Source organism: Schistosoma haematobium, chromosome 4, assembly GCF_000699445.3.
Source record: "Schistosoma haematobium chromosome 4, whole genome shotgun sequence".
NCBI lineage: Eukaryota > Metazoa > Platyhelminthes > Trematoda > Strigeidida > Schistosomatidae > Schistosoma > Schistosoma haematobium.
The window spans coordinates 35,842,860-35,869,924 of NC_067199.1; the positions used below are offsets into that span (position 1 = coordinate 35,842,860).

At 34.2% G+C, this 27,065-nt stretch overlaps 1 protein-coding gene across 1 annotated transcript in view; it reads left to right on the forward strand.

Moving 5' to 3' along the window:
* MS3_00007956 (uncharacterized protein) overlaps window positions 1-27,065 on the forward strand; it is an 80,084-nt gene that overhangs the window by 13,269 nt on the left and 39,750 nt on the right. Inside the window, exons 2-11 of the mRNA XM_051216297.1 lie at window positions 1,641-2,137; window positions 5,028-5,657; window positions 6,059-6,249; window positions 8,491-8,763; window positions 11,300-11,753; window positions 13,529-13,592; window positions 17,871-17,982; window positions 21,834-21,948; window positions 22,814-23,217; window positions 26,566-26,676. Coding sequence (XP_051066874.1) covers window positions 1,669-2,137; window positions 5,028-5,657; window positions 6,059-6,249; window positions 8,491-8,763; window positions 11,300-11,753; window positions 13,529-13,592; window positions 17,871-17,982; window positions 21,834-21,948; window positions 22,814-23,217; window positions 26,566-26,676 — 2,823 coding nt within the window. The 5' untranslated portion in view covers window positions 1,641-1,668. The remainder of the gene's footprint in view (window positions 1-1,640; window positions 2,138-5,027; window positions 5,658-6,058; window positions 6,250-8,490; window positions 8,764-11,299; window positions 11,754-13,528; window positions 13,593-17,870; window positions 17,983-21,833; window positions 21,949-22,813; window positions 23,218-26,565; window positions 26,677-27,065) is intronic.

Below are 27,065 nucleotides of genomic sequence, written 5' to 3' on the forward strand. Positions count from 1 at the left end.
TCATATATGATGGAATAGTCGACGTATCACTCTTAATATAATTTATTACCTTTTATTCTCTTACGTCTTTCCTTCTTTTGGATGATATAATCATCAAGATTACTATTATTCCGACTCCGTAGCCATTCATCTAGTCGATTTCATTTCTACGTGATGAATAGCTCTGGCAACTCTAATCGATGTAGATTTGTTCTAGGTTGAACGCTTACCTTGATTGACCTCATACAACTAAGATTATGGTGGTTCAGTCAAAAAGTTTCCTCACATACTCCTTAAATGCATGAATAATTTTCTTAAAATACTTAAGATTAATCATTTTATAGGTCATAATATCCTACCATTGACTAAAGTTACCTATGAGATGATAAATAATATTGGTTCAAAGTAAGGGTATGGGAGATGTCGTAGTCTCTGAGCTGGACGATCTGGTTATGGACTTTTCACTGCCCTTATGAACAACATCACCGGTAGTCAAGCAGTAGATGAACCAATGGAACTAAGAGTATGTGGCTAGCAGTGCTGTTCATAAAAGTACATGAGTGGATTTATTTAATAACTTTTCAACATAGGATTAAAACACAATAACTTGTTTAGACAAAGTTAACATTAGTAAAATGTAAGCATATGCATACTTATCTACCTACTTATACATCTCAGTTGTGTCTGATAAATAATCTGATGATCAGTCATGGTTTGTATCACAGTGATGTACATTATGAAGTTCAACTACTTGCATAACACACTATAGCAACATTACCATAATGCTTACTAGAGGCTAACTTCAAGAGGTGACTCCAAGATTTCTAGTGAGAATACATCACTAGTCTAGCTCACCCATGAGACGAATATCATCAAACAGTAATGAATGGTAATCACACAATATTGCAGATTGATTGATGTAAATTATTGGATTTCGACCCATTTTTCTAAAGTTTAAGGGCTCAGAAGTAGGCCTGTAGGATCTAGTTTTGATCTTCCGTCAGTGCATCATGCAAACTATTACCTTTGTGAGTATAAAGCAAGAATTTATATAGAGGAGCATCACATTGCAAAAACAAACGTTACATGATACTTTCTTGGCCACTGTTTTGATAAATAATGCTTATCTAAAGCAAAAGAAAAAAAACGAATATAATCAGACGTAATATAGATCTGTCAAGTTATTGTTTCATATAAACATACCAGAAAACCAAATATGCTACTAAAACACATGACAGATTATGCATACGAGAATACCAACACCAGTTTTGTCAATAGGGAGTACTTTAAATATCGGCGGGCTATTTTGCTCGACTATTTTAAGTTCTAATTCTGTTCAAACTGGAAACCTTTTTAAATCTAATAAATCTGTCTTAAACGAGCTTGTATAGAACTAATTCGATAAAACTTCATCAGTTATCTAACATAAGAAGTAAGAGTAGTAGTAGTAGTAGTAGTAGTAGTAGTAGTAGTAGTAGTGCTGAAAGTCGTCCAGGAAAATAAAACCTTTAAGTTGTTAGAAAAGTATTCTTCCAGATAAACATAGAAATATATTGTAATTAGTAAATAGTGAAATATATTTTTTTCGTAAACTCTTCAGTTCTCCATGATTTTCAGATATTTACTTACCACTGTGTCCGTTTCAATTCCTTTCATTTTAGAAGAAACTGAGCAAAGCTGTAAAAAAACATGTCATCTATTTCGAATACATATACTTCATCTGGTAGGGATGCTGATAAAACTACTTCAAATGATAAAAATTGTTCATCATTTGAACTACCATTTATGTCTGCTCAGCCTTCAACATTATTAAATGGCAATACACCATGTGTTAATCCATCTTTATCTTACTTAAATGGTTTGAATTATTGGTCGCAGAAATCATTTCCTAACACAGAAGTACATAGTTTTCCAACAAATACTAATTTCCTCCCTTATCTTGATGACCAACAAAAATTGCAACAACTTCAAATGCAACTTTTATTAATGGAACAAAGTGGTAAAGAACCACAATCGGTCACGAAAGAACATCGAATATTTGGAAATAAAATGGAATATTTAAGTGGAACTAATGTCAATGTTCCAAATCATAATATTCTTAGTGGTTCACAGAATATGAATTTTTGGAATAATCTAAGGATGCTACCGGAAATGCTTGGTAAGTTACACTTTTATTTTTAAGTATCTAAACATAAATAAATATGCACAGAATGTTTTACCTCCAAATTATCTAATTATTCACAGAACTGGTTCTACTTATTGGATATAACATATCAAGATGCATAAATTCATATTGTATATTCAACCACTTAACGTGATAGGAACTCGGCTTTCATCATGAGGCGTCATAGTTTTTCTAAATGAAGACCTTCTGACTCCCAGGGCAGAGTTTAAAAGGTTTGAATAATTTTTTCTGGTTAGCGTTCTCTTAGAGAGTAAGTTTTCTACGGGATGGGGTCGCTACCCCCATGCCCAACCCTCCTCCTTTATCCGGGCTTGGGACCATCAGTAGCCCCCGGAGGGACCCCAGGCGGAGTTACTTAACGTGATAGAGTCATAAAAAAAGCTTTCAAAGACTATAATTACTTACCATTCAAATGCCGATCTTAAGCAAGTACTTTTGTAAATAAATGAAATGTGCGAATTCAAATCTTGTTCCAAATGTTCACTTATCGAAAATAATTGAGACATTGATGTATCCCTTTTCTAAAGTTATTTTATTGGGTATTTTTTAGTAAGATGTCTATAAATTGAATTACTCAATATAGTTTTTTAAATCTTTACTATTTAACTAAATCATAAGTGATAGTTCTAGTTTATTTTGTCTTGACAATTTCAAAGTTTTTGATTGAGATCATGAACCGATTGATGTTAGACCACCGTTGGAAACCTGGAAACAGTGGACGGCAGTTTCGTTCTGTTGTGGGACTTCGCAGCAATGTGCATCCACGGTCAGTTGTGAGATGGGAATCAGTTCATGATCTCAACCAAAAACTTAATAATCTCCACAACCGCTATACCGATAATTTCAAAGTTTAACATAATCAAATATACTAAAAATATTTTTCTGTTCAGTACAAAGTAGTTTTTCTGATAGTTTGTTACTACTGTCATTACTAGTATCCTTATTATTATTATTATTATTATTATTGTGTTGTTTACAAAACTGAGAGGAGAAAAAGTGAATACCCGGTGCTTTAACCGGTTGGTGGATACGGAGGATTTACTTAGGGAAGTTGGATAACCCTGATTCCAAACCAATAATGTATATAAGCTCCAGTATCCTGAAGGAACAAATGGTGTATGAATCTGTCGTTGATCACCAGTTACCATGTAATTGCATCTCCCCACGTTGCTCCACTGCATTGTGGATTAAAACGTTAGGTTGAAGGCTTGGGGGTGTGGTCCTCTACTTCGGTCTGGGTACTCGGGCAGTATCACAGCCCTCACAGAAATCGAATAAGGCACATATGTATTTGTTGCCTTCTTGTACAAATGTTTATGTGTTTAAATAACTAATTACTACTATTATTAAGATGTTGTGCCAAGTGGTAACTAATGAAAGTTTAGTTGTTTTTTTTTCACAAGTGTTTTCAATCAATAAAAATAGGTTGATTGAATTATTCAATAGATTGTTTTTGATTCGTTTTTTTACAAAATAATGATGATAATAATAGATGTTAGAATATTAAACTTTAAATTGTAGGAAAAAATTTATAACTCCAATGTCATATTCTTACAGTAATTATTCATGACATTGTCTAGAAATTCAAACTTGGAAGTTTCATAAGTAAATCATCTAGTTTAGAGAATATTTATTTATTTATTTGAACACATAAACATTGGTACAAGGAGGCACCAAATTTATATGTGCCACATAAATCATACGATTTGTGTGAGGGCTGGGATACTGCCCGGGTGCCCAGACCGAAGCAGGTGGTTTTCTTAGAGGGCCACACCCCGGGCCTTGGACGTAAAGGTCTGACTCACAAGGCAATAGAGCATCGTGAGGAGATGTAATCCCATAGTAGCCGGTGACCAACGATTGGTTCATACGCCATTTAATCCCTCAGGATCCTGGAGCCCATGTGAACCATTGTTTTAGAATCCGGTTAAAGCGCCGGACATTCGCTTTTCGTCCTCTCATTTTCGTAAACAATACCCCCGCCACGAGAAGGCAGTGAGTAGGACTTCCCTGACAAAGGCTGTATACGCGTGGCCGTGTGCGAGCACTTCGAGAGAGAGGGCGGGCCCACCCCATTCTCGGCCATACCAGGGCATTTGGGGGCAGTTTAGAGAATAGAACACTGATAATAGGTTATAGTTTTATTATTCTTAACATTTATGTTAGATAATCCTCATTTATACCTCTTAGTTTTATTGTCCAACAGTTCAATAATTTATCAATTGAGATAAGTGACGTAGTGAAACTTCATCAGTTGAGATGGCTGGGACACGTGTTACGTATGCCCAACGATCGACTGCCTCGACGTGCTATGTTCAGTGGTATAGGAGTAGGTTGGAAGAAAGCTAGGGGCGGCCAGACTAAAACATGGCACAAGTCCATGAAGTCACTGACAAGTGGACTGAGCCATGTTGGTAGGTGTAGACTACCTGGTTGGGGACCCTGAATGACATGGCTCAAAATCGTTTGCAATGGCGCAGGTGCACCCACTCTTTGTGTTCTCCCAAATTCTAATCTCCTGATTACTACTTGTCTCCTTTTTCTCTTCCCAAATTTATTTCACTGGATTATACTCTTTAAATAACATCTCCAAACCCTAATCTTCCCGATCACTGCTTATACTCTTGCTACCTCTACCACTACGGGATTTGAATCGACAATTGCATCTCTGCGCTAATGTGGTATGGTAACTCGAACTGATGTACGTACGTCCGAAGTTCTACGTTGTTACTGACTGACTGACTGACTGACTGACTGACTGACTTTGTTTCCAATAGTAGCTAACATTTATTTGTTTTTAATAAAGAGATACTATTTTCACCTAGAAATCATATGAATTAAATTTAATTAATTTTATTTACAGCTTATACTAATCCAATTATTAAAGAAACTCAAAATACATCTAGTGGATTAAGTATTCAAGATATACAACAATTAGCATTTTTAAATCAAATATATAATCAATTGAATACAGGACAATCTAATTCTTTTAATGTTAATTCTATATCTCAATCTAATACATTAGTTACAGATATACCAGGTATTAATATTCCTGGAAATTATCATCCAACTACAATTTCTTCACAAGATGTCACTTTAACAGATTTAAGTTCTAAATCGAATCCATCAATTCATTTTACAAACAATGATAATTCAATTTTAGCAGGTCAAATATTCAATAATTTTTGTAATCTTCAAGCAGAAAACCAAAAACAACGACAAAATAATATATACTTTTCGGATAATATTTCTGATACATTGAAGTATTCAAATCCAATACCTTTAAATAGTACAACATCTACTAATGAATTATATTGTTCCTCTGGATCAGTTAACCCAATGATCTTAAATACCTCTGTTCCTGCATCAAATAATATCACTTCATTAAATGATAAAACTAGTATTTCTTCTGCAAATAGTTTAGCCTATGCTCAAGCTTTAATGATGATTATGAATGCTATGTATGGTAGCTACAAAACTGGTCAAACCTCAGGTAAACTAACTTATTTCTAATATAAACCCCATTTTAATAATTTTATTATTTATATTAACAATAACAAAGTGTCTGTAATTAGGTTGAGATCATGAACCTATCCAAATTAGATAACGATTGAAAACTTGAATGCTCTGGATGACTGTTTCGTTTTAGTATGAAACTCCTTGAACAACCCCATATGTAGGAGTCGAACCCAGGACCCTTGGTTTCAGTTCTCAAGTGCGGGTTCGTAGAAGCTCACTTCGAAGGTATCCCATACTAGGATAAAACGGTCATAGTTGTCTGGCCAAGATGGGTTCATGATTTCAACGAAATTGAATAATCTCCACAGACCATTATAAAATTATTCTTGTTTAACTATTCAATTTATCATCGTAATTTTATCCATTAATTTACAGTTCAAAATGATCAACCCAATGGTTTAAATCTACCACAGAGTGGTTTATTTAATTATAATACAAATCAACAGTCAATAAATTCACCTACTGTTACTAGTACACCATTGAATACAGAACCAAAAGAATCATTCAATGATGTTCTAACATTTCTAGGTCAATGTTTGAATAGTTCTACTAGTTATAATGATAAAGTAAGTTTAAAATGAATTGATTTTTCTTGTTAAAATAAAAATGTGATTATCTCTACATTAACTATCAATCAATAATTGGATAGTTTTCCTTAATCTAATTGTATCCTCGCCCAAAACACTTCTATGTCAATGATAACTTGTCATAACAATCGATAAACAATGAGCATTTCGAGCTTGAATTGGATCCATAAAGTAATAGATCTATAATTGGATTCATACTAAAAGTCATTTCAATATTTAAGGAGGGGAAAAAATCAATCCATTTATATCTTTTTTACATACAATTCGATCAAAAATTTCAAGTTTCCATCATTCTTAGATCTAACTAGGAAAGAAAAAAATTTAAAAAAAAAGACGACTAATAATTATAGTCTAACCTATCCAAGTTTATGGTCAAGGTCATTGAATAAATGAATTAGGTTAAAAACAAAATGTGTTCACTATAGTCAGAATAAACACTTTATCATAAATATGAACCTTTGAAATATTCACACAAAGACATAAATTTATTTAGCCCAACATCATAAAATCAAAGAAACCAAAACAACAACAACAACAACAAAAACAAAAAAACTAACCAATCCCTTGTGATTTAATAGAAAATAAATATTTGCTACAACAAAAAAAATAATTTTGCTTTTGATTGAAAAATATTCTGCATAAAAGTTTCTTTCTTTCTTTTCCTTTTTCTTTTCTTTTTTGAGATATGAATGGTTACATTGAAGTGTTATTATATATTAGGACGATTGATAAATATATATGAAATTATTCTACAGATCACTTAATATGTGACATTTCATCTATTTGACAATTATATTAATTTTTCATTGATTGAAATCATGAGTCAATTGAAGCTAGACCACCATGGAAAACCTGGAAGCTCTGGACGGCCATTTCATCCTAGTATGAGACTCCTCAGTAGTGTGCATCCACAATGGTTTACGGTGGGGCAATTTCGTGGATTGGTCGAAGTTAGTCATTAACACCGCTGGCTCAGTGGTCTAGTTGGTTAAGCGCCTGGCGCGAGACTGATAGATCCTGGGTTCGGATCTTGCGGGGTGCGGGATCGTGGATGCACACTATTGATCCAGGTTTTCCATGATGGTCTAGCTTCAATTGACTCATGATTTTAATCAGTGGAAAATTTCTAAAATCTCCAGAAAACCCCTTCTGACAATTATATTAATGATCAGATCAACCATTACTTGAATTATTTTTAGTGTAGATTAATTCTAGATACTTAAATATTTAAAGTGGATCAAATCAATTTGTCTAATAGATTAATCTTTTGTGAAGTTCATTTGTTAATATACATAAGGCAATAGAAACGGATTAAATGCAATCCTTAAATTGAGATTAACCATGGAAAACCTGGAAGCATAGAACGGTCGCTCCTTCCTGTTCTGAGATTCCTCAGCAGTGCGCATCCACGATTTCACTCGCGGGGTTTAAAACCAGAACCTATCAGTCTTACACGCGGGCGGTTAACTACTAGACCACTGAGCTGGCCAGCATCAAACGGTGTTAATGTCTAATTTTAACTAACCCATGAAATTGAGCGACATATCCACCACTGTCATCAGTGAGTTCCTATCTCACAACTGATTGTGGATGCGCACTGCTGAGGAGTCCCACAATAGGACCAAACGGCCGTACAGTGCTTCCAGGTTTTCCATGATTGTCTAGCTTCAATTCACTCATGATCTCAACCATTGATATTACTACAATCTCCACAAAACCCCTTCTGATATATAAATATATATATATATATATATATATATATATATATTTATGGTGTGGTTTTGTTCTCTGAGCTGGATGGATTGGTCATTGATCTTTCATCGTTATAATCCATCAAGATCTAAGTCTACAAGATAAGCTGCGAATCATATGTGGAGAAATTTGAACACCACATCTACCTGAATTTTGTGCTGATGATGTCGTTCAGAATAACGATGAAAGCCCCATAACCAAGCTATCCAGTTCAGAGAAAAAAACTCCACCAAAATTACTCATCTGAGCTACAAATCTTTTCCACCATCTCATATATATACCAAATAAGGTATCTCAACAGTTAATGTCTTAGTATTCCATTGTATTGTTAACACAGGTTGTTGAAGTACATATTGTGTTCAACTTTATTCAGTTAGTAAACTTAAAGTCATTAGATAATTTACCCTATTGATAAATTTTAATTTATATCATTAAGTTATATTCTTCTGCTTTATCTTACTTCCTTAGACGTTGTCACATCGACAACAGAATACATCTGTGAAACAATCGCAGCAAGTAACAAATCTCTCATGTTCAAAGTCTACTACCACAAAAAAGTTATCTGGAAGACAAAGAACGACTAGCAGAAACCATCAGTCAGATCAACCGACTACATCTACAACAACTCATCGTGGTAGAGGTAGACCACCAAAATTAGCTGGTGTACAATATCAAACACAAAGTAAACAACAACAGCACAAACGAAATCAGTTGACAGCTCACAATGATAGACAACCACAGGTTAGTAAGACTGATTACCGACTTTTGTATGTTGGTCACATATAATGTACATAAATCACTTATTGTCTGTAATGAAACTGCTTCATGAAATCTTTGTTTAAGAATGAAATAATGTAAGTTATAAAGGCTTTCTGAATATTCCAAAAAATGTTAGTCAATAAGGAATCACAGTCACTTTTAGGCTATGGATCTGAGATGGGTAAGTGATGATAACAGAAAACGATTGTACATTATTTGAGTAGTTTGTAGAAAATGTCTTTTAATAACTGACACTAGTTTTATATGGAACTAAGTGACGATTGTCACAGCCAATATACAAAGTTATCCTTCCCACTGCATATCAGTATTTTATTGAGTCTGCTGTGCTCTTATATACGTCACTAACAGTAGTTATGCCAACACCGTTGCTGTACCAGTCACCTAATCCACATGTCACGCTGATTCTCATGGCTCCCAACATCCAATCTGAATAGCAGAAGTCGTAAGGATTAATCTCAGTACAATTATTATTTCACATCACAACTGACGTGTCTATATTAGTTAGACACAAGACTATATTTTATGATCTTAATAAATATTCAAAGAGGGCATTTTAAAACCTAGCTGAATAACACATAATTAACTGATTTATAATTTATGGACGGTAAAAGATATGACAATATTTGATGAATCCAAATACGTTACAATGGAGACCATGTAAAATATACCGTGAAGCAGTTCTTTGATGGTTGTACAACAAAAACATACAGGCTTACTTACCCCATAGTTGGCATCCAAGTTCCATACTCCCTATTTCTAACCTCGTCTTTAAAGTACCGAAGATTTGTTCTCATTTCGTAGGTATAGCTTACAATATTGTATACACGTCATAATTAAAAACGGTACCTTTGTGATAAAATTCTTTAAGCTAACATTTAAATAATGCTATTAGGCTTAGAGATAATGTCATTTCCAGTAGATTATTGATCGATGCTGAAAAATGCATAACAAGACTTAATGTGACGTAAAGGGGAAATGTTTACTCCCAAATTGTAAAAAGCTGAAAAGTAAACTATACTTTTGAGTTTTTAGTTATCAGTATAAGAGAATTCACAAAAACATTTCTAGGGATTTGTTAGTGATGTAAGCTAATGTAAGCGTACTAAAACAAGCAAAGCTCATCTGGAACATCTGAAAGTGGTCAGGTAGTTCTACCATGGAATAACATGATCCCAATAAAATGAAGAATACCCTAAAGTAGCAAACAGGTTATAACTATAATTGGTTGTATAAATTAATATATACAAACTAATTTTCGGTATACTAGATTTAAGTAGTAAGATTGTATACTTCACCACAACAATAACAAGTATAATATGGTGTATTAAATAGTTTAAATATTGGTGATAATGAGCAAGCAAAATCAATTTTAATATCATTACCTCAACCACTTTGCTAGTAATGAAAAGAAAGTGGGTTGATGAATTTTGTTCAGAGAAAAAACCCCTATATCACCTTCTAAAATATAGAATGGATTACAGACAATTTTCTTAATTAACATCATAAAAATATGCAAATTAGCTGGAATACAACTTAGTTATTTTGTTTCCTGATTAAGTTTTCACATCGATTTTTCACCATAATTCAGTACTATTGCGAAGAGAACTTCATGCATAAAAATATGGGGGAAATCGAAAACAACTAAATGCTCAGCTATTGTTTGACGAAATCTTGGCGCGGTTTCAGAAAGTTCGATGAATGTTTTCTAAATTCACTTGTGACGTGTATACTGCTCAGCAATCTTATTTTATGGTTGTGAGGCATGGTCTTTGGATGTAAGAGATATGCGTTGATAGTTTTCTGCCGGCCGTTATCATCGGAGTATCGCTGACTTTTCGTGGAATGACCGAGTAAGCAATGTTGAGGCATAGGGCACTAGGTAAGGGTGGAAAATCGTTTGACGAGTTTATTAATCTTCGTCGATTGAGATGGTTATGACACGTACTATATAAGCCTAACCACCGCTTACTTCCATAGATGATGTCCACTGGTGTACGAATAGGTTGTAAGAAGGCTAAGAGTGGTTATTGAAAGACATGACATCGATCTATGAAGTCATTGACTGTTGATCTGAGTTATGCCAGTTGATGTCCGTTCAATAACTGCAGTCAAGGGCTGAAGATTTTGAATGGTTTGACTCGTAATCGTTAATAATGGCCCAAAAACACTTACCTTTTATCTTCCTCTCAATTGTGAATCCCAGTATTCGTCCATGTATACCTTTACATGCTGCCTTTTAGAACCCTATTCTCAATGCTTAGTCTTTTTCATTGTTATTGCTACTACTTTATTGCGATCTCTTTTGTTATGCTTCCTGCTAATTTCGTCTCATCATTATGATACGGTATGACAATTTAGGCCAATACACACTTTTGCTAAACCCTATGTTGATAGTGGTTGACTCAGCCAGTTCACTAACCCGTTTGAGTGTCATGTAAATTTCCTCTCTTTTGACCGTATAGTCTAATTACTCTTTGATCTTTCATTCTTTTTCAAGGACAATACTGAAGGAAATTTAGCTGTTGTGTCTGATAGTATATCTCACTGCGATCAAAATTGTTCTCAAATGAAACCGGAATTCATCATGTCGTTTTCTAAACCAAAAGGCAATGCACATGGTGTTACTGATATGAATGATTTGAATATGTTCCCAGGTTCTATGTGTTTCAGTGAATCCAAAATTAAAATTGAACCAGATTCTCAAGAAAAAAAGTTACTTAGCACAACTACTGATAGGAATGAATCGAGTGTGGAGGAAACTATTGACGATGTTCTGAAAAGTATTGCAGACTGTAAAGGTGATCTTGCAACATTAGCTAGCCAGTTGGCATATAGTACCCTAGGAATCACTTCAAACAAACAATTCTGTAAAGATCAAACTGAGGTTGATAACAATGATTCATGTATCGTAAATATGAGCACAACTTCAGATTTAGCTTCTAAACTATCTGGTAAGTACATCAATTTTCTATGGACTATGATTTATTTATTTATTTGAACACATAGATATTGGTACAAAGGGGCACCAAATACGTATACACCACACAACTCACTTGATTTGTGTGTCCCCCATAATACTAACCGGGTGCCTAAATCGAAACGGGTGGTTTTCTCAGAGAACCACACACCCAAGCCTTCAACTTAAAAGTCTAATCCATAAGACAGTGGAACAATATAAGGAGATGCAGTCACATGATAGACGATGACCAATAATTGGTTCATACACTATTTGTGCCCTTAGGATCCTGGAACCCATGTACACCATTGGTTTGGAATCAGGGTTTTCTAACTCCCCTGGATGGATCCTCAATGTCCACCAACCCAGTTACAGCACCGAACATTCGCTTTTCATCTTCTCAATTTTATGAACAACATCCTCGGCCACTTGAAGGCAGTGAGTAGGACTTCCTTGTCAGTGGTCGTACGCACGTGTTCATGTGAGTACATTTGGAGAGGGGGAGCTGACTCTTCCTACCTTCGGCCGTACCAGGGCATTTGAGGGCTTAAATTACTTAATTTCTAATTTCGTTTATTTGTTATACCTACAGTAATTTCCCACCTGATTTCTAGCTTGGTCATTGAACTGCTTTTTAAATATTTTCTCAGCTTTAGTCAAGCAAGTTCTTATCTTTTTACAATTTAATAAAACTACAGTCAATGACTCCAGTAGTGTGAAGATTGTTTTCATGCAACAAAGTCTGTAGAGCTGTGTATCTGATGCATCATCTGTTCTGGAGATCTGTAATGGACACGAAGTCTTTCCCAATAGTTCCTCTTACACCTTAGAATAAACCCTGAGAAATTATCCTGTAAGAAAACGAATCCGTAGACTGGTTCTATTCTTTTTAGATTCGTACTATGGATGTAAAGACAAACAATAATTCATCGTTTCAGTAGAGTTTAACGATGTTAAATGTGAATTAACCATCAAACAGAGTGAGTGATTGTTGCACAATGTAACAAATTAATAGAAATTGGACACACAAACCACAACTCAGTGGTCTAAACGTTAAGCATTCCGCACAAGACCTGTTTGTCCTGGGTCACCGGTGGGTTCATGGGTGCGGATTGTTGAAGAATCTCATTCTAGTACAAAACAGAAGTCAATGATCGTCAAACTCACATCAGTCATCAATGTAAACCAAGAAATTTCAGTTAATTTTTTATGAAAATTATAATACAAATAAATGCTAAGTCTGGTAGATATTGATAAAATTCATTGGTTTTGTAACTACCTATAAACACTTCCAGTACTCTAGAATAACTTTCAGTCATATTTCTTCCAAGTTTATGCATATTAATAAGTGTATAACTCACTAGTAGGATCTTGTTTTTTAACTATTGGATACCTGAAGTATGAACAAATGCTTATCAGTTAAGTTGATGATCTGTTGGCCCATTTGTATTGGTCACAAAATGATCATCTATTTCATAACTTTAAAACTGAAACTTTAGACTTATTGAGTGGTTGCTAATTAGCATGACTCATGAAGCAAACTAACCTAACTAATAGGTCACAAAATTATTGTTAAGCTAGATAGAGTGTAATAAATCTTAAAACCTGTCTCAACATTATTTTATTCTAAAGACCATTAAGCCAAAATAATGATGTCCACTAGAGTAATAACCTATCAACGGATATAAATTAACATTAAATTCAAATTAACAATCTATCATACATGCGACTTATCGTCTTTCTATAATTTTCTTATTTTTCTATTTACAGATACAAATAATCCGTCTTTAATATCCCATGGACAATCAAGTTCACATGTCCCAATTCATTCCGAGTAAGTTCGTTTATGTTACTCAGCTTTTGTAGCACATTGTTTGTGTGATGATATACTATCCAACTGCTAAATTAAAATTGAATGTAGAAAGACTCTAACCTTTGACCTTTTGTTTCAAACACAAATTGTTTAACCAGTAGGCCATCACTTTACAGTTTTTATAATTAACAAGATATTTAATATATTCACTGTATAACTACTGTGATTTATACTAGTAGCTACTAATATATGACTTGTCTCAAACTTGAATAAGATATGATATTACATTTAATGTATATTCCCCGACCGTTACTGCTACCTTGATGTGGTGATCGGGCTTGCTTTTCATAATGAACCAATCGAGTTATACTGGCTGGAACAATCGTTCCTCAAGGTCGTACCATGCCATACAGGTCGGTTGAAGAACTGTAAGACTAAAAGCAGCAAACCTAAGGTCTGAGGGCGACCTCTATACTGGTTACTGTACAGAGGTGTGACGGCGGTAGTGTGTTTCCTTCAGGCAATTAGCATAACAGCGACGTCTTGTCACAAGGAAGGGTGCTTATATGTGCCTGGTCCTACGTTGTAGCTGACTGACTAATGTATATTCTCTCGTCAGTATTTGAAACGTTTAATCTTAACTATAATTGAATTCGAAAGGAAATAAGACTTATAATACTTAAACCATTACAATTTGAAATTTTATCACTGCAGAACTTGATATAAGTTAACTTGAAGATGATAAGGTTATTTTTACTTTACAATGTGACACAAAGTAACAAACGAGTCCCATAATAGAACGAAACGGCCATCCAGTGCTTCCAGGTTTTCCATGGTGGTCTAGCTTCAATTGACTCATGATCTCAACTGTTGAAACAATTCACTGTTTGCTTTGAGCGTCGTTAAAAAAAGCTTCATATTGTGAATTCCTCACTAAATTAATTAACAATCCAACCATTAAAACTATTACAAAACTGATGAATATTTAAACGAACGATTGTTTTCAATAACTTTATCATCAGGCTCTGCAGTTATAAGTCCATATTTTAACAAAGGCCAAAATAAGGCATATATTAATGAATTTAACAATGTTATTTGTTAATCATGGTGAACGTTTTCATCTGTTACGACATAGATCACTTTAAAATTGTGTTATTCGTACAATTAGAAAGGTCATTTAATAAAGGTCAGAATGATTTGGAGTAAAGTGTCAAGTCACATTCAATGTAATAATAAAATAACAAAATGAAAATGAGAAAAAAATTATGTGGATAAGATGTATAGTAGGAACATTTCATCTTGTTAATCGATATAACATAATAATGATAAGATCGTTGTGTGGTTATAATATGCAATAAGAGGTATGTTATCAAGGTAATTACGATAAAAAAAGAACTCATGTGAATCAAGAAAGATGGATGTAAAGATTAAGATAGATGTAATAAAACAAGGGAGAGAGGGAGGTAAGAGGTTTATAATATCTAGTTTGGGTACCTTGTTATCCAGTCGTAGGCCAATGTAAACATAGAGGCTGGATAAACCTTTTCTTGATACATAAGTTCGGTTTTCTGAAGTTGATTCAGATGACTTTGGCTATGCAGAATAGCCGTAATCCAATTCCTTGAGGTAGATTTCTTTGGAACTTGATATAAAACAAAAAAGCTTTTTCTATTTTGATACGATGTTCAATATCTACCAAGTTAGAAAGAATAGTACTGTCGATCGATTTAGTAACTCCTTTTCCCAACCATGCTGGTACATGTTCAAGAACACTTAAGGATAAAGTCCTCTGAGTACGGCTCATCAACGGTAACCTACCCTGGATTTGTTGTGTAAGTAGTGGTTTAGTTGAGAAAATCACATGTAACTTGGAGGTGTGTAATGTCCTTTCAACAGATCTTTTGAGTCGACGTGTTAAAATGTCCCTCCTATGTCTCGTTCAAAACCCAGCTTCAAAAACAAGGTTTTTTACTGACTGAGTCACAGTTTATTCTTTTTTTAATACCTTCTAATAGGGATTTTCTGCAGGTTATCTGGATAGCTGTTATTTCTTTACGTGTTCTTTAGTGTATCTAATTCGCCGTCTACACTATTTTCAGAACATATTAGTTTGATTCTGTGATTGAGACGTTTAACCAACTTTGTTTTGTATTGAAGAGGTATAAAGCTAAGGAAATAGGTGTACTGACCTGTCCATGTGTTCTTTCTTTTTATGGAACGATTTATCCTTCTAGAAAGTAGGACACCAAAGATAACTATACTATTGTCTTTCTCCTCTTCACCAGCAGAAGAGTTTCATTTCTTAACCTAAATGAATTAATCATGAAAATTTCATAGTTCTTTTGAACAACCTCATCAGGAAAAACTTCAAAGGAAAGTTTCTGTTGATGATGTTGTTCAGAAGAACAACGTAAACCTAAAGATTAAGCCATCTAAGTCAGACAACGAACTCCACCATATCTTCTCTGTCATCTAACTGTCAATCACGTTGGTCAAAAACGAATACTGTTTTCATGATTGAAGCGATACAATATAAATCAATACTAAAAAATCAAACTGATTAATCTTCTCTGATTTCGTTCACATTCATCTATTACTTGTCCATTATTCATGCTCCTTATCCCAGCTACAACCAGATAATATATTTCCATAGTTTAGTAATAAAAAATTATCCATATAATTGTGAATTTCAATATCAATCTGGGCTAAATAAGCAAATATTTTACGAATGGACATATTATACTCATATACATTTTAAAATAAATTTACCCTATGCGCATAAAAATAGAAGAAAAGAAATACTGATATTTTTTGCTTACAACCATAATAATATTTATAAATAAAGATGGACAGTGGCTAACAGTCGAATACACAAAACACACATTTCGTCCTATTTAGGACTCATCAACTGTATGTATCTGCATCTCAGAATTGATATTCATTCTGGGATCCGAACTCAAATACCATTCGTTTCAAACACAACATTGTATTATCCACTTAGCAACTAAATCCTAATAGTCACTTGCTTTATGCAATGGGGGGGGGCTGAAGTATACACCAATATATACCAATAAGAGACTGATCCATTACTGTTCTAAATATGAATGAAAAGATTCAAGTATTAGTTTCTTACAAATAAACCAAATTTATTATGAAATTGTTTCATTTCTATTTTGATAAAGATGTTTGATCTATTTCGTAATAAAAAAGAGAGAGTTCTAATTGCTTTCATATGTTATGTAATTGATCTTATCTCAAAATGATAGTCATATTCTATATCCGACCATAGTTCTGTTTGTTTGTTTTTATAATAAAAATTCAAATTCATTTAATATGTACAATGATTGTAAAACTTTATTGATTTTGTATATTTCTCCCCAAAACAATTTTTTTTTGTTTTTTTAATATACTGTGATAACATGAATTGTTTAAGCTAAATTATAGATTTGCTCAATATGAAGTATAATTTAGTAGAATGATGTGAAGATGTTAAAATTTGATTTATTCTAAATGCTTTAGTACGGCTGAGGTTGAGGAGAGTTAGCTCTCCATCTCGAAATACTTTCACATGGACACGTGTATATAGACCCTGTCAGAGAAGTCCTACTCACTGCCTTCAAGTGGCCGGGGATGTTGTTCATCAAATTGAGAAGATGAAAAGCGAATGTCTGACGCTTTGACTGGGTTGGTGGACATTGAGGATCCACCCAGGGGATTTAGAAAACCCTGGTTCCGAACCAATGGTGTACATGGGTTCCAGGATCCTAAGGGCACAAATAGTGTATGAACCAATTATTGGTCACCGGCTACCATATGACCGCATCTCCTTATATTGTTCCACTGTCTTATGGATTAGACTTTTAAGTTGAAGGCTTGGGTGTGTGGTTCTCTGAGAAAACCACCCGTTTCGATTTAGGCACCCGGTTAGTATTATGGGGGACACACAAATCAAGTGAGTTGTGTGGTGTATACGTATTTGGTGCCCCTTTGTACCAATATTCATGTGTTCAAATTAATAACCTAGAAGTTTAAACAAATAATATGAAAATAAGTTATGATGGAAACAAGTTTTTTTATTAAAAAAACAAATCAATAGAAACCAAAGTGAATGTTTTGTTTATTATGTTCGGAATTTTTCATTTATGATAATTAATATAAACTATATTTAACTAATTATTCATACATTGAACATGTAAACTACATAATGATCATAGAAAATAATAACTTCACTAGAAAGATTTGTTTATAGGAACCTTTGATTAAATATTATTACAAACAATTGTGTTTATTTCATTGTAGATGGAATCTACAAGATGTTACTAAAAATGTTAGACAAATTAGTATGTTAGGAGGAGTTATGTTTTTGAATGCTCTTGGACATGATCTATGTAATCAAAATAACCCTCAAGATGTGAGTTCTTATTTAAAATCTTGAGTTTTTGTATTTTCAGATGTTACTACTCTAGAAGCTTGTTTTTCAAGTGGTTGTTTTTCATGTGTTACATAATACTAAATTTTATAAAATGGTTTACGTTAAACAGCCTTTTAAAAAATAACAATCTACAGAATGGATGAATTTTGTTCCTAATACTGTCTGTAAAAATTCTCATTAGTATTAAAAAAATATTATAAATAATATATGCTGAGGAGTTTCATACTAGGACGAAACAGCCGTCCAGTGCTTCAAGGTTTCCCAGAGTGGTCTAGCTTCAACTGACTCATGAATTCAACTATTAAATAATAATAATGTTTACGAGTGATTGCCAACTCGAATAACTGATTAATTTTATTATTACAAAGGAAATAAAGAACTATCTTTTGAGAATTATTGGATCGAATTCTTGAATTATCCAACGGATTATTTCTAAATTGTTAACTTACTTTATATACTAGTTGTTCGAATAATAAACCACAGAATGATCTGTGATGTGTCTGTTCCTGATCGTAGCTGTTATCTTGACGTTGTAGTCAGATTCGCCTATCATGATGATCCGCTTAAGTCATACTGACTGGAACATCTTCGTCCTCTTAGATACCATATTGATAGGTGTGGGTTGGCTGACGAACAGTAAGATTAAAAGCAGCAAACTGAGCTCTGAATGCAAGTTGTACCCCGATTCCTGCACTCACCCTGGATGGTGAGCAGATAGAAGTAGTCGAGAAGTCCGTGTATCTGGGTAGCTGCATAAGTGCTGGTGGTGGTCTGGGTGATGAAATCAATGCACGTATAGTGGAAGCCAGAGCGGCTTATGCCAATCTGGGCTACCTTTGGCGCCTTCGTTATGTTAGTCTGGCTGTGAAAGGTCGGATCTACAACGCGTCGGTGAGAGCAGTTTTTCTCTATGCTTGTGAAACCTGGCCTCTCCGAGTTGAGGACGTTAGACGACTCTCTGTGTTCGATCATCGTTGTCTCCGAAGGATTACTGACACCCAGTGGCAACACCATGTTAGTAATGCAGAGGTTCGGCATCGTGTGTTCGGGCACAGAGATGGTAATGCGATTGGTGTCACCATCTTGAAATACCGACTTCGGTGGCTTGGACATGTTCTACGAATGTCGTCCCAGAGAATTCCACGTCGTGCATTATTTGCCGACTCTGGGACTGGTTGGGAAAAGCGGAGAGGTGGTCAGTGTATGACATGGAGTAGTGGTATGAAAGAAAGCTGCAAAGAGCTGGCTTGTGTTGGTCCTTCACGACTCCCTGGCTGGGGTCCTAGAGATGGTTTAACACAGTGGCTAGAAACGTTATCAGATATGGCTCAGAATAGAAGCCGGTGGCGATCCTTCTGCAACCTTTTACTTTCTTCATACAAAGTGGTTGCTTCTTCCTTAATTGAAAGATTTCTTCTGATTGTGCCTTTTCGTTTCCCCCATTATTATTATTATTATTATTATTACGCCACCTTACCTTATTCTGTTCGTTATTGTTCTTTTTTTGCGCTCCTCACTTTTTCTCCTTCTCCTCTTCAAATTCCTATTGTTTTGTGTGGCGCATATATATTTGGTGCCCTCTTGTACCAGTATTTATGTGTTCAAATAAATAAATAAATAGGTGTACCCGAACTGTACTGGTAAAGACGAGTTTCAAGTGTTTTTTTTTTCAGACAGTTAGCATCTCCAGTAACAATGTTTCATCACGGAGGAAGGAAACGGTTAAAAATGTCGATCCTAAAAAATGAATACTTAACTTCCTTGATGGATTTCTAAAGCCGGGGGCACTGTTTGAAAAATAATAGAGCTGGCACATCAAATAATACACACAAAGAGGTATTACATGTTAAACCTCAAGTATTTATTCCTTGGGCTTTCATGTCACTCTCAAAGTTGTAAAGATTATTGCTAACCCAGTTTCATTCTCAAGTTCTTCAAGTACAAGTATCCTTCCACAGTGTTAGCTGCAGGGAAATTTCAACCGCCCATAAATCTCTAACAGTAATCGAGATAATCTTTCATCAAATGAAATTACTTATCCTGAATTCTGCGTCTTTACCTTTATCTCAAAACTTCTTTTCCTTACTGTTAAACTTCAATTTACTTCTTGTGATAATATCCATAACATAATCGAATGGTATAATACCTCTACTAAACATATTCGAGATAAATTCCTTAAAGATACATTGGTATGCCTTATACTGTAATATTGTGATACTATAAGTGAAAAAACCGATACTTATTCTAGTCTCAGTTCTACAGTTTTATCATTCCCAACTTTCTATAGCTTTAATTACACAAGATGTAAAACAATTTGTTCATGAATTATTATCCTTCAGTTTATAGAAGAAAAATAACCGTGTAATTATGTTTAAAAAATGCTATTTTGAACGACCTTAGATTCTTTAGTGGGGATTTTATTAATTTTTTTCTTAATGGTTGAATTCATGAGTCAATTGAAGCTAGAAAACCATGTAAAACCTGGAACCACTGGATGGTCGTTTCGTTCTAGTATGGGTTTCCTTGGCAGTGCGCATCCACGATCCCGCTCGCGGGATTCGAACGGTTTCGCGCGATAAACCACTGAACCGATCGGCATTCAACGGTGTTAATGTCTAACTTCAACTAATCCATGAAATTGCCCCACCGTTCACCATTGTTGTCAGTGAGTTACTATCTCACAACAAACCCGGTTGAACTCCACTGGTCACGGCTTCTCACTAGAACTCCAGGAAATACCTCCTGAATCCAGCTTGTTTTGTTACTTTTCATAGAAATTATCATCTCATTAAACAATATTGCCATTTTACTGTTCAAGTACTTTGTAATGACGATTTTTTTAGAACCGTTAAAATATTTTGAGTACGATTATTATTACGTATAATTCATTTCTATTCTAAATGAAAACTATGTTAGAGTAAACTTATTCACGCTAAAGTTCTAATTTTCAACAAAATTAAAATGATCTTAACGTTTGTTACTAATTAACCGATTTTATTTAGATAACTCGTTGAAGCTTGGAAGTACTAGAGAGTAGGTTTGTTTTAGTATACAACTTCTTATTAGTGCACATTGATGATCACAATGGAGGTCGAACTCAGGACATTCAGATATCGTGACGAGCGTTTAATCATAAGGCTATTGAGCTGATATTCAATGATTCATGTATTTCAATCCTATCAATTAGCAAAACTGAGTGACTTTACCGTTGATTTTTTATACAACCGGTATTACTGACTCAGTTAAAGATTTAATTTCGATATAATTTCCCATCATGTTAGAAGTTTATGAATCTCAAAGCTAAAAATGTAGTTGACTGTTAACCTTTCTAATTCTTCTAAATTTTTAATCCATTCATCACTGCAGTGTTTAGTGTGATGGAAAATATAACTGTTCACTTTATAAATGGCTTATATATAGGGATTACTAAACAAATGAATACATTGTGCTCGTAACAAATATTGATCATCAATTAGGTAACTCTTGACATTTTTGGTGTTGCTGATTACACACAGATTATTGTTGTCGAGTTGATGTCGTCCATTTTTAGTGAAAAACAAAACAAGACTTGATATTGGTTAGTCTCATGTTGTAGCTTTAAAATTATTATTATTTGTATCCTTTTAAAGGTGCATTCACATTACAGCCAGTAAGTGTTTAGTGCCGGATTTTAAGCATTTCCTATGAATAATTATCTTGTTTCCATGTAAAAAGATTCATTTGACTATCTTCTCTAACTCCATCACTTTTATTAGTAGTGGTTGGATAAATGTATATATATTGCTTTATTGATCAAGTAATTCTGTCTTCTATTGAATTAAATTTTATAGAAGGCGCCTAATACAACAGGAAATTATTTCAACCAATCTGAATTCACAGAAACAAATTTAAATAATTGTGCATCATCAACAAAATGTAATTTGAATACTGTTGTTGATTCTAAAGGTTAGTGATTCAATATAAACTAATTGGTCTGTTATATTAATTTCTCAATTGAAAAATTCTCCTACTACAAGGTATAACTGAATATGTACAAATTTGAATTTTCACATTACTAACTGATTGTAACTAGTTAAACATTTAGATCTAGGAAGCAACAAATACCTGTTTTATTCTAAGATGGGACTTCTCAATAATATCTATCCACGACTTCACCAAGGATCGGACTCAGAGATTTCAATTCTTACTAACAGCGCTTAACTTTCTGAATGCGATGTTGGCATCCAGTAGTATATATGCTTAATCCTAATCTTTTCACGATATTTTACAATCATTATCGTTTACTATTAGTGTTATTTGTTTCATGTGTAACATCAGTGAACTCCGCTAGTTATGGTTTCTCACTAGAACTCAGGGAATTGTGTATTGATTTTAGTTATTTGCAAGTATATGATAATTGTTATTGTTGGATATCGCAAAACTTACTAAATTTGAAGTTTCAGGTCACATTTCTTGTCGATTGATCTGTACTTGTTATAGGAATTGTTCGTTTTAGTTCTGAATTAAATTGGATGTTCTCTTCAAGAAAATTGATTAACATTATTTGAACTTCTATTGTACGTAAGAACTAATACGATCATAATTGAGAGTTTTGTAGCAAAAATGTCATTATTCTTAAATCTTATCAAAATATCTATGATTCTGATAGGTTCTCAGTGGTTCTATTTAGACGTATTAATTTACATTATTTTAAAGGTTTGTGGTTTATTTAGAAATAATGTGACTATCTATTATTGTTGATTCCAGTATGATATGAATATCAATATATTTCTAAAAATCAAGTTTCTGAAATGCTCCTATTCATTTTCAGTCTGTTTACCGCAAATCGGAAGTCAAACTGAAATGAAATCCATATGTGATACTAGTTATTCATTCTGTCCATCCGAAGAAAAAATCAACTCTTCTATTGCTCCAACCTATTCATCTTTAACTCCTACTAGTTCTTTTATGGATCCAAATCAAGTGAAAATGTTTCCATATCATGTTTCTCAAGTTCATCCTAAAACAGATATGTGTTTAAATAATACAAAAAATCAGGAAGTACCAGTACAAAATCAACAGTTATATCAACCAACAAATGAAAAAACACATCATGGATTATATAATGGTACATCAGAAAATATACTTAAATCAACCAGTTTATCCAGTTCAGATGATAATTATTCTCATCTTTCTTCTAACACAACAAATTCATTGTATCAACAAAATTCAGCTGTAAGTTTTATGTTAATATAAAATATGAACTCTTCATATTGTCACGTATAAAAGCCTTTATACTAAAATAGTACTTTCAATAGTTGAGATCATGAGTCAATTAAAGCTAGACCACCATGGAAAACCTGGAAAAACTCGACGGTCGCTCCGTCCTATTGTGGGACTCTTCAACAGTGCACCCCGTCTCGCGGGACCTAAAGGTGTCACGCGAACGCTTAACCAATAGACCACTGATCCAGTCGGCATCAAACGGTGTTAATGTCTAACTTCAACCAGTCAACGAAGTCGAGCGACAAACCCACCATTATTTCTCAATAGAACTCCAGGAACTACCTCTTAAAGTCAGCCACTAGTGAGCATATGTTGATTAGTATCAGAAAGGATTCTTGAGGACATTATAGTAATTTCAACAGTTGAAGTGTTGAGTCAATTGAAACTAGATCACCATGGAAAATAGGCCACGTGTTTCGTCTGCCTGAACACCGATTACTACGTCGTGCAATGCTAACCGGTGTTCGGGATGGTTGGAAGAAAGTTAGGGGCGGCCAAACCAAAACGTGACATCAGTGCTTGAAGTAACTAACTTCTAGTCTGAGCCATGTTGTGAGATGCAGACTATTTGGTTGGGGTCCGCGTGACTATCGTAACCAATGGTTGGAGACTCTTGGTGACATGGCTCAGAATCGATCACAATGGCGTCGGTGTATACACTCCCTGTCTTCCCTTAAACTATGAGATTAAAATCGCTTCATACCTTTCTTTCTACGAACCAATTTTTTCTTCTTGTACTATATCTCTATATGCAATCTTTCTCCTACATATTACCACCTTTGACCTAACCACTCCTATGAATCCGGTGTTCATCTTGTTGTGCTAATGAGTGAGGTGTGGCAACTTGGGCCGATGCATGTATGTGCCTGGTCGTGCGTTGTAACTGACTGACTGATGGAAAATAGTACTGTTTTAGAAATTACGAGTTTTTTTTTAAGTATAAGGAAAATGATTATCATATTTTCTCTGAGGATTGTAGAGTGAACTTTTAAATCTGAATCATAGTGACTATTTCAAATCATGTAGTGAAATTGTAACTACCATTAAACATTGAAACAGTTCAATATATAATCAGAAAAAAATCAAAAAATCTGCCAAAGTTTTTTAAAATTTAAAATATCATTCAATAATTATTGAAGTGACCATTTACTTATTTGATATTCTTGTAAAAATCAAATGGGGGGTACTATTAAGTTGAAGGTATTTTGATCATAATATCATTCAATGATATTCTTCCAATTTTGTTTCAAGAAATGAAGTATCGGTTAATGTATAACGTATGATAGTGAGAAAAGGAAGATATTTCATACTACATCAAACATAGGTTCGATGAAAATAACTTTATACATTACATAGAACGTTTAAAGTTGCTTGCACAAATTCTTTCTGATATCATAGAGTGAAAATAATAATATGAAATGTATCATGTGCTCCCTTACACCTGTTAAACCTTGTGGAAGGGTACAGGCCGACCATTATCATTCTCCATTCAGTCATGTCCTGAGCAATCCTTTCCAGCTCTTTCCAATTGTCATTCATGCCTTTCATATCTGATTCTATTTCCCGACGTAATGTGTTCTTTGGCCTTCCTCTTTTCCACTTCCCTTCAGGATTCCAAGTTAGGGCTTGCCTCGTGATGCAGTCTGATGATTTGCGTAATGTATGTCCTATCCACTTCCAATGTCTTTTCCTAATTTCCTTTTCAGCTGAAAGCTGGTTTTTTCTCTCCCACAGTAGGCTGTTGCTGATGGTATCCAACCAATGGATGTTGAGTATCTTGCGTAGACAACTATTAATAAATACTTGTACCTTCTTGTTGTAGTTCTCGAAGCTTCAGCTCCGTACAATAGAACTGTCTTGACATTCGTTTTGAAGATTCTCACTTTGATATGGGTTGACAGTTGTGTTGAGTTCCATATATACTTCAATTGTAGGAATACGGCCCTTGCTTTGCCAGTCCTTGCCTTTACGTCTGCATCTGATCCTCTTTGGCATCAAGTTCTCACTGTATATAAATTTACATTTTGCATAAGCACATGAATCAATCAGTTTAATTTACTTACAAAGAAATCATTCAATCATTTATCCACTAAATAGTAGATGAACTGATGAAGTAGAAATGTTGAAACAAACGGTGATTCTTTCATTCAACTATAACAGCAACATTAGTTCTCTCATAATTCTATATCCATGACTCTTCAGTCAGTTAAATAGTACAGATTTTGTAGATGCGGATGAATGTTTTATTTATTTGAACACATAAATATTGGTACAAAGGAGCGCCGAATACATAACACCACACAACTCACTTGATTTGTGTGTCCCATATAATACTAACCGGGTACCCAAATCGAAACGGGTGGTTTTCTCAGAGGACCATACTCCCTAAGCGTTCAACCTAAAGGCCTAATACACAGGGCAGTGGAACAACATAAGGAGATGCGGTCATATGGTAGCCGGTGACCAATAATTGGTTCATACACTATTTGTGCCCTTAGGATCCTGGAACCCATGTACACCATTGGTTTGGAATCAGGGTTTTCTAAATCCCCTGGGTGGATCCTCAATGTCCACCAACCCGGTTACAGCACCGAACATTCGCTTTTCATCCTCTCAATTTGATGAACAACATCCCCGGCCACTTGAAGGCAGTGATCAGAACTTCCCTGTCAGCTTGTCCATGTGAAAGTATTTCGAGAGGGAGAGCTAACTCCCCACCGTCGTCCATACTAGAGCATTCGAAGTCTCTAAATTATTAAAATCGGAAATTTGACAATATCCATTGTTCAAGCAATAAACTTCTTATAATCCCTAAGCTTATAACAGAATCCAATGCATTTGTTGAAAAATACTTATGATTTATACAATCTCTTTCCTGATTAGATAAAAATTAACTTTAAAATCATTCAGTTGTTTTCAAAGAGTGATGCGTCCTGAGTTCGAATCTCGCGAGGTGTGGTCGTGGATGCACACTACTGAGGAATCTCACAATAGGACGGAATATCCGTTCAGTGCTACCAAGTTTTCCATGGTTGTCTAGCTTCAATGAACTCATGATCTGAACTATTGATATTATTACGATCTCCAAAATACCCCTTCTGATACAAATCACTTAACCTTATTCCAATTTTTTTAAAAATTTTAATCGAAACATTTATGTTTACTGCCAAAATATTTCATTTCAGTAGTTTATTTTTAATATGATTTTTAATACTACTTATATACATTTATTATCATTAAACATTTCTCTCTTTTTTTCTTTCTTTTTGTTTTCCTTTTTCTTCTTTTTTTGATTAGGAAAAAGAATATTTAAAAAATTTTTTCATTGAATTTGTTAAACAACAAGAACAATTACAAAAAGAAAAAGATGAATTCATAAAAGAAGAACAAAAACAATTAAAAGAAATGGTAAGTAAAATTAATTGATTATGCAATATTGTTTTTTGTTTGTCTGTTTTTTTTAAAATTAAAAAAGAAAAAAAAACTAATTTAGTTGAAAGAGATTTTGTAATTGGTAGATGTGTGGGGACGTTAGATCCCCAGAACTCACTTGGGAAAGGACCTAATGTTGTAATTTTATTTAGAAAATTTGGACTCCTTTGTTTTCGCGCCGAAGGCGCTCTTGTCACCGTTATGTCGTATTTCTCACTGAGAACTATCTTGAATGCTATTGATCCGTCGCTTCTTTTAGTATGCTATTTGGCAATTCTCCCCTAGGACGGTTTTTTACTATATATATACGTTTTGAATTGTGTTTGTTGTTATCACTCGTTTCTGGCTGTTTGCAGAATATACTT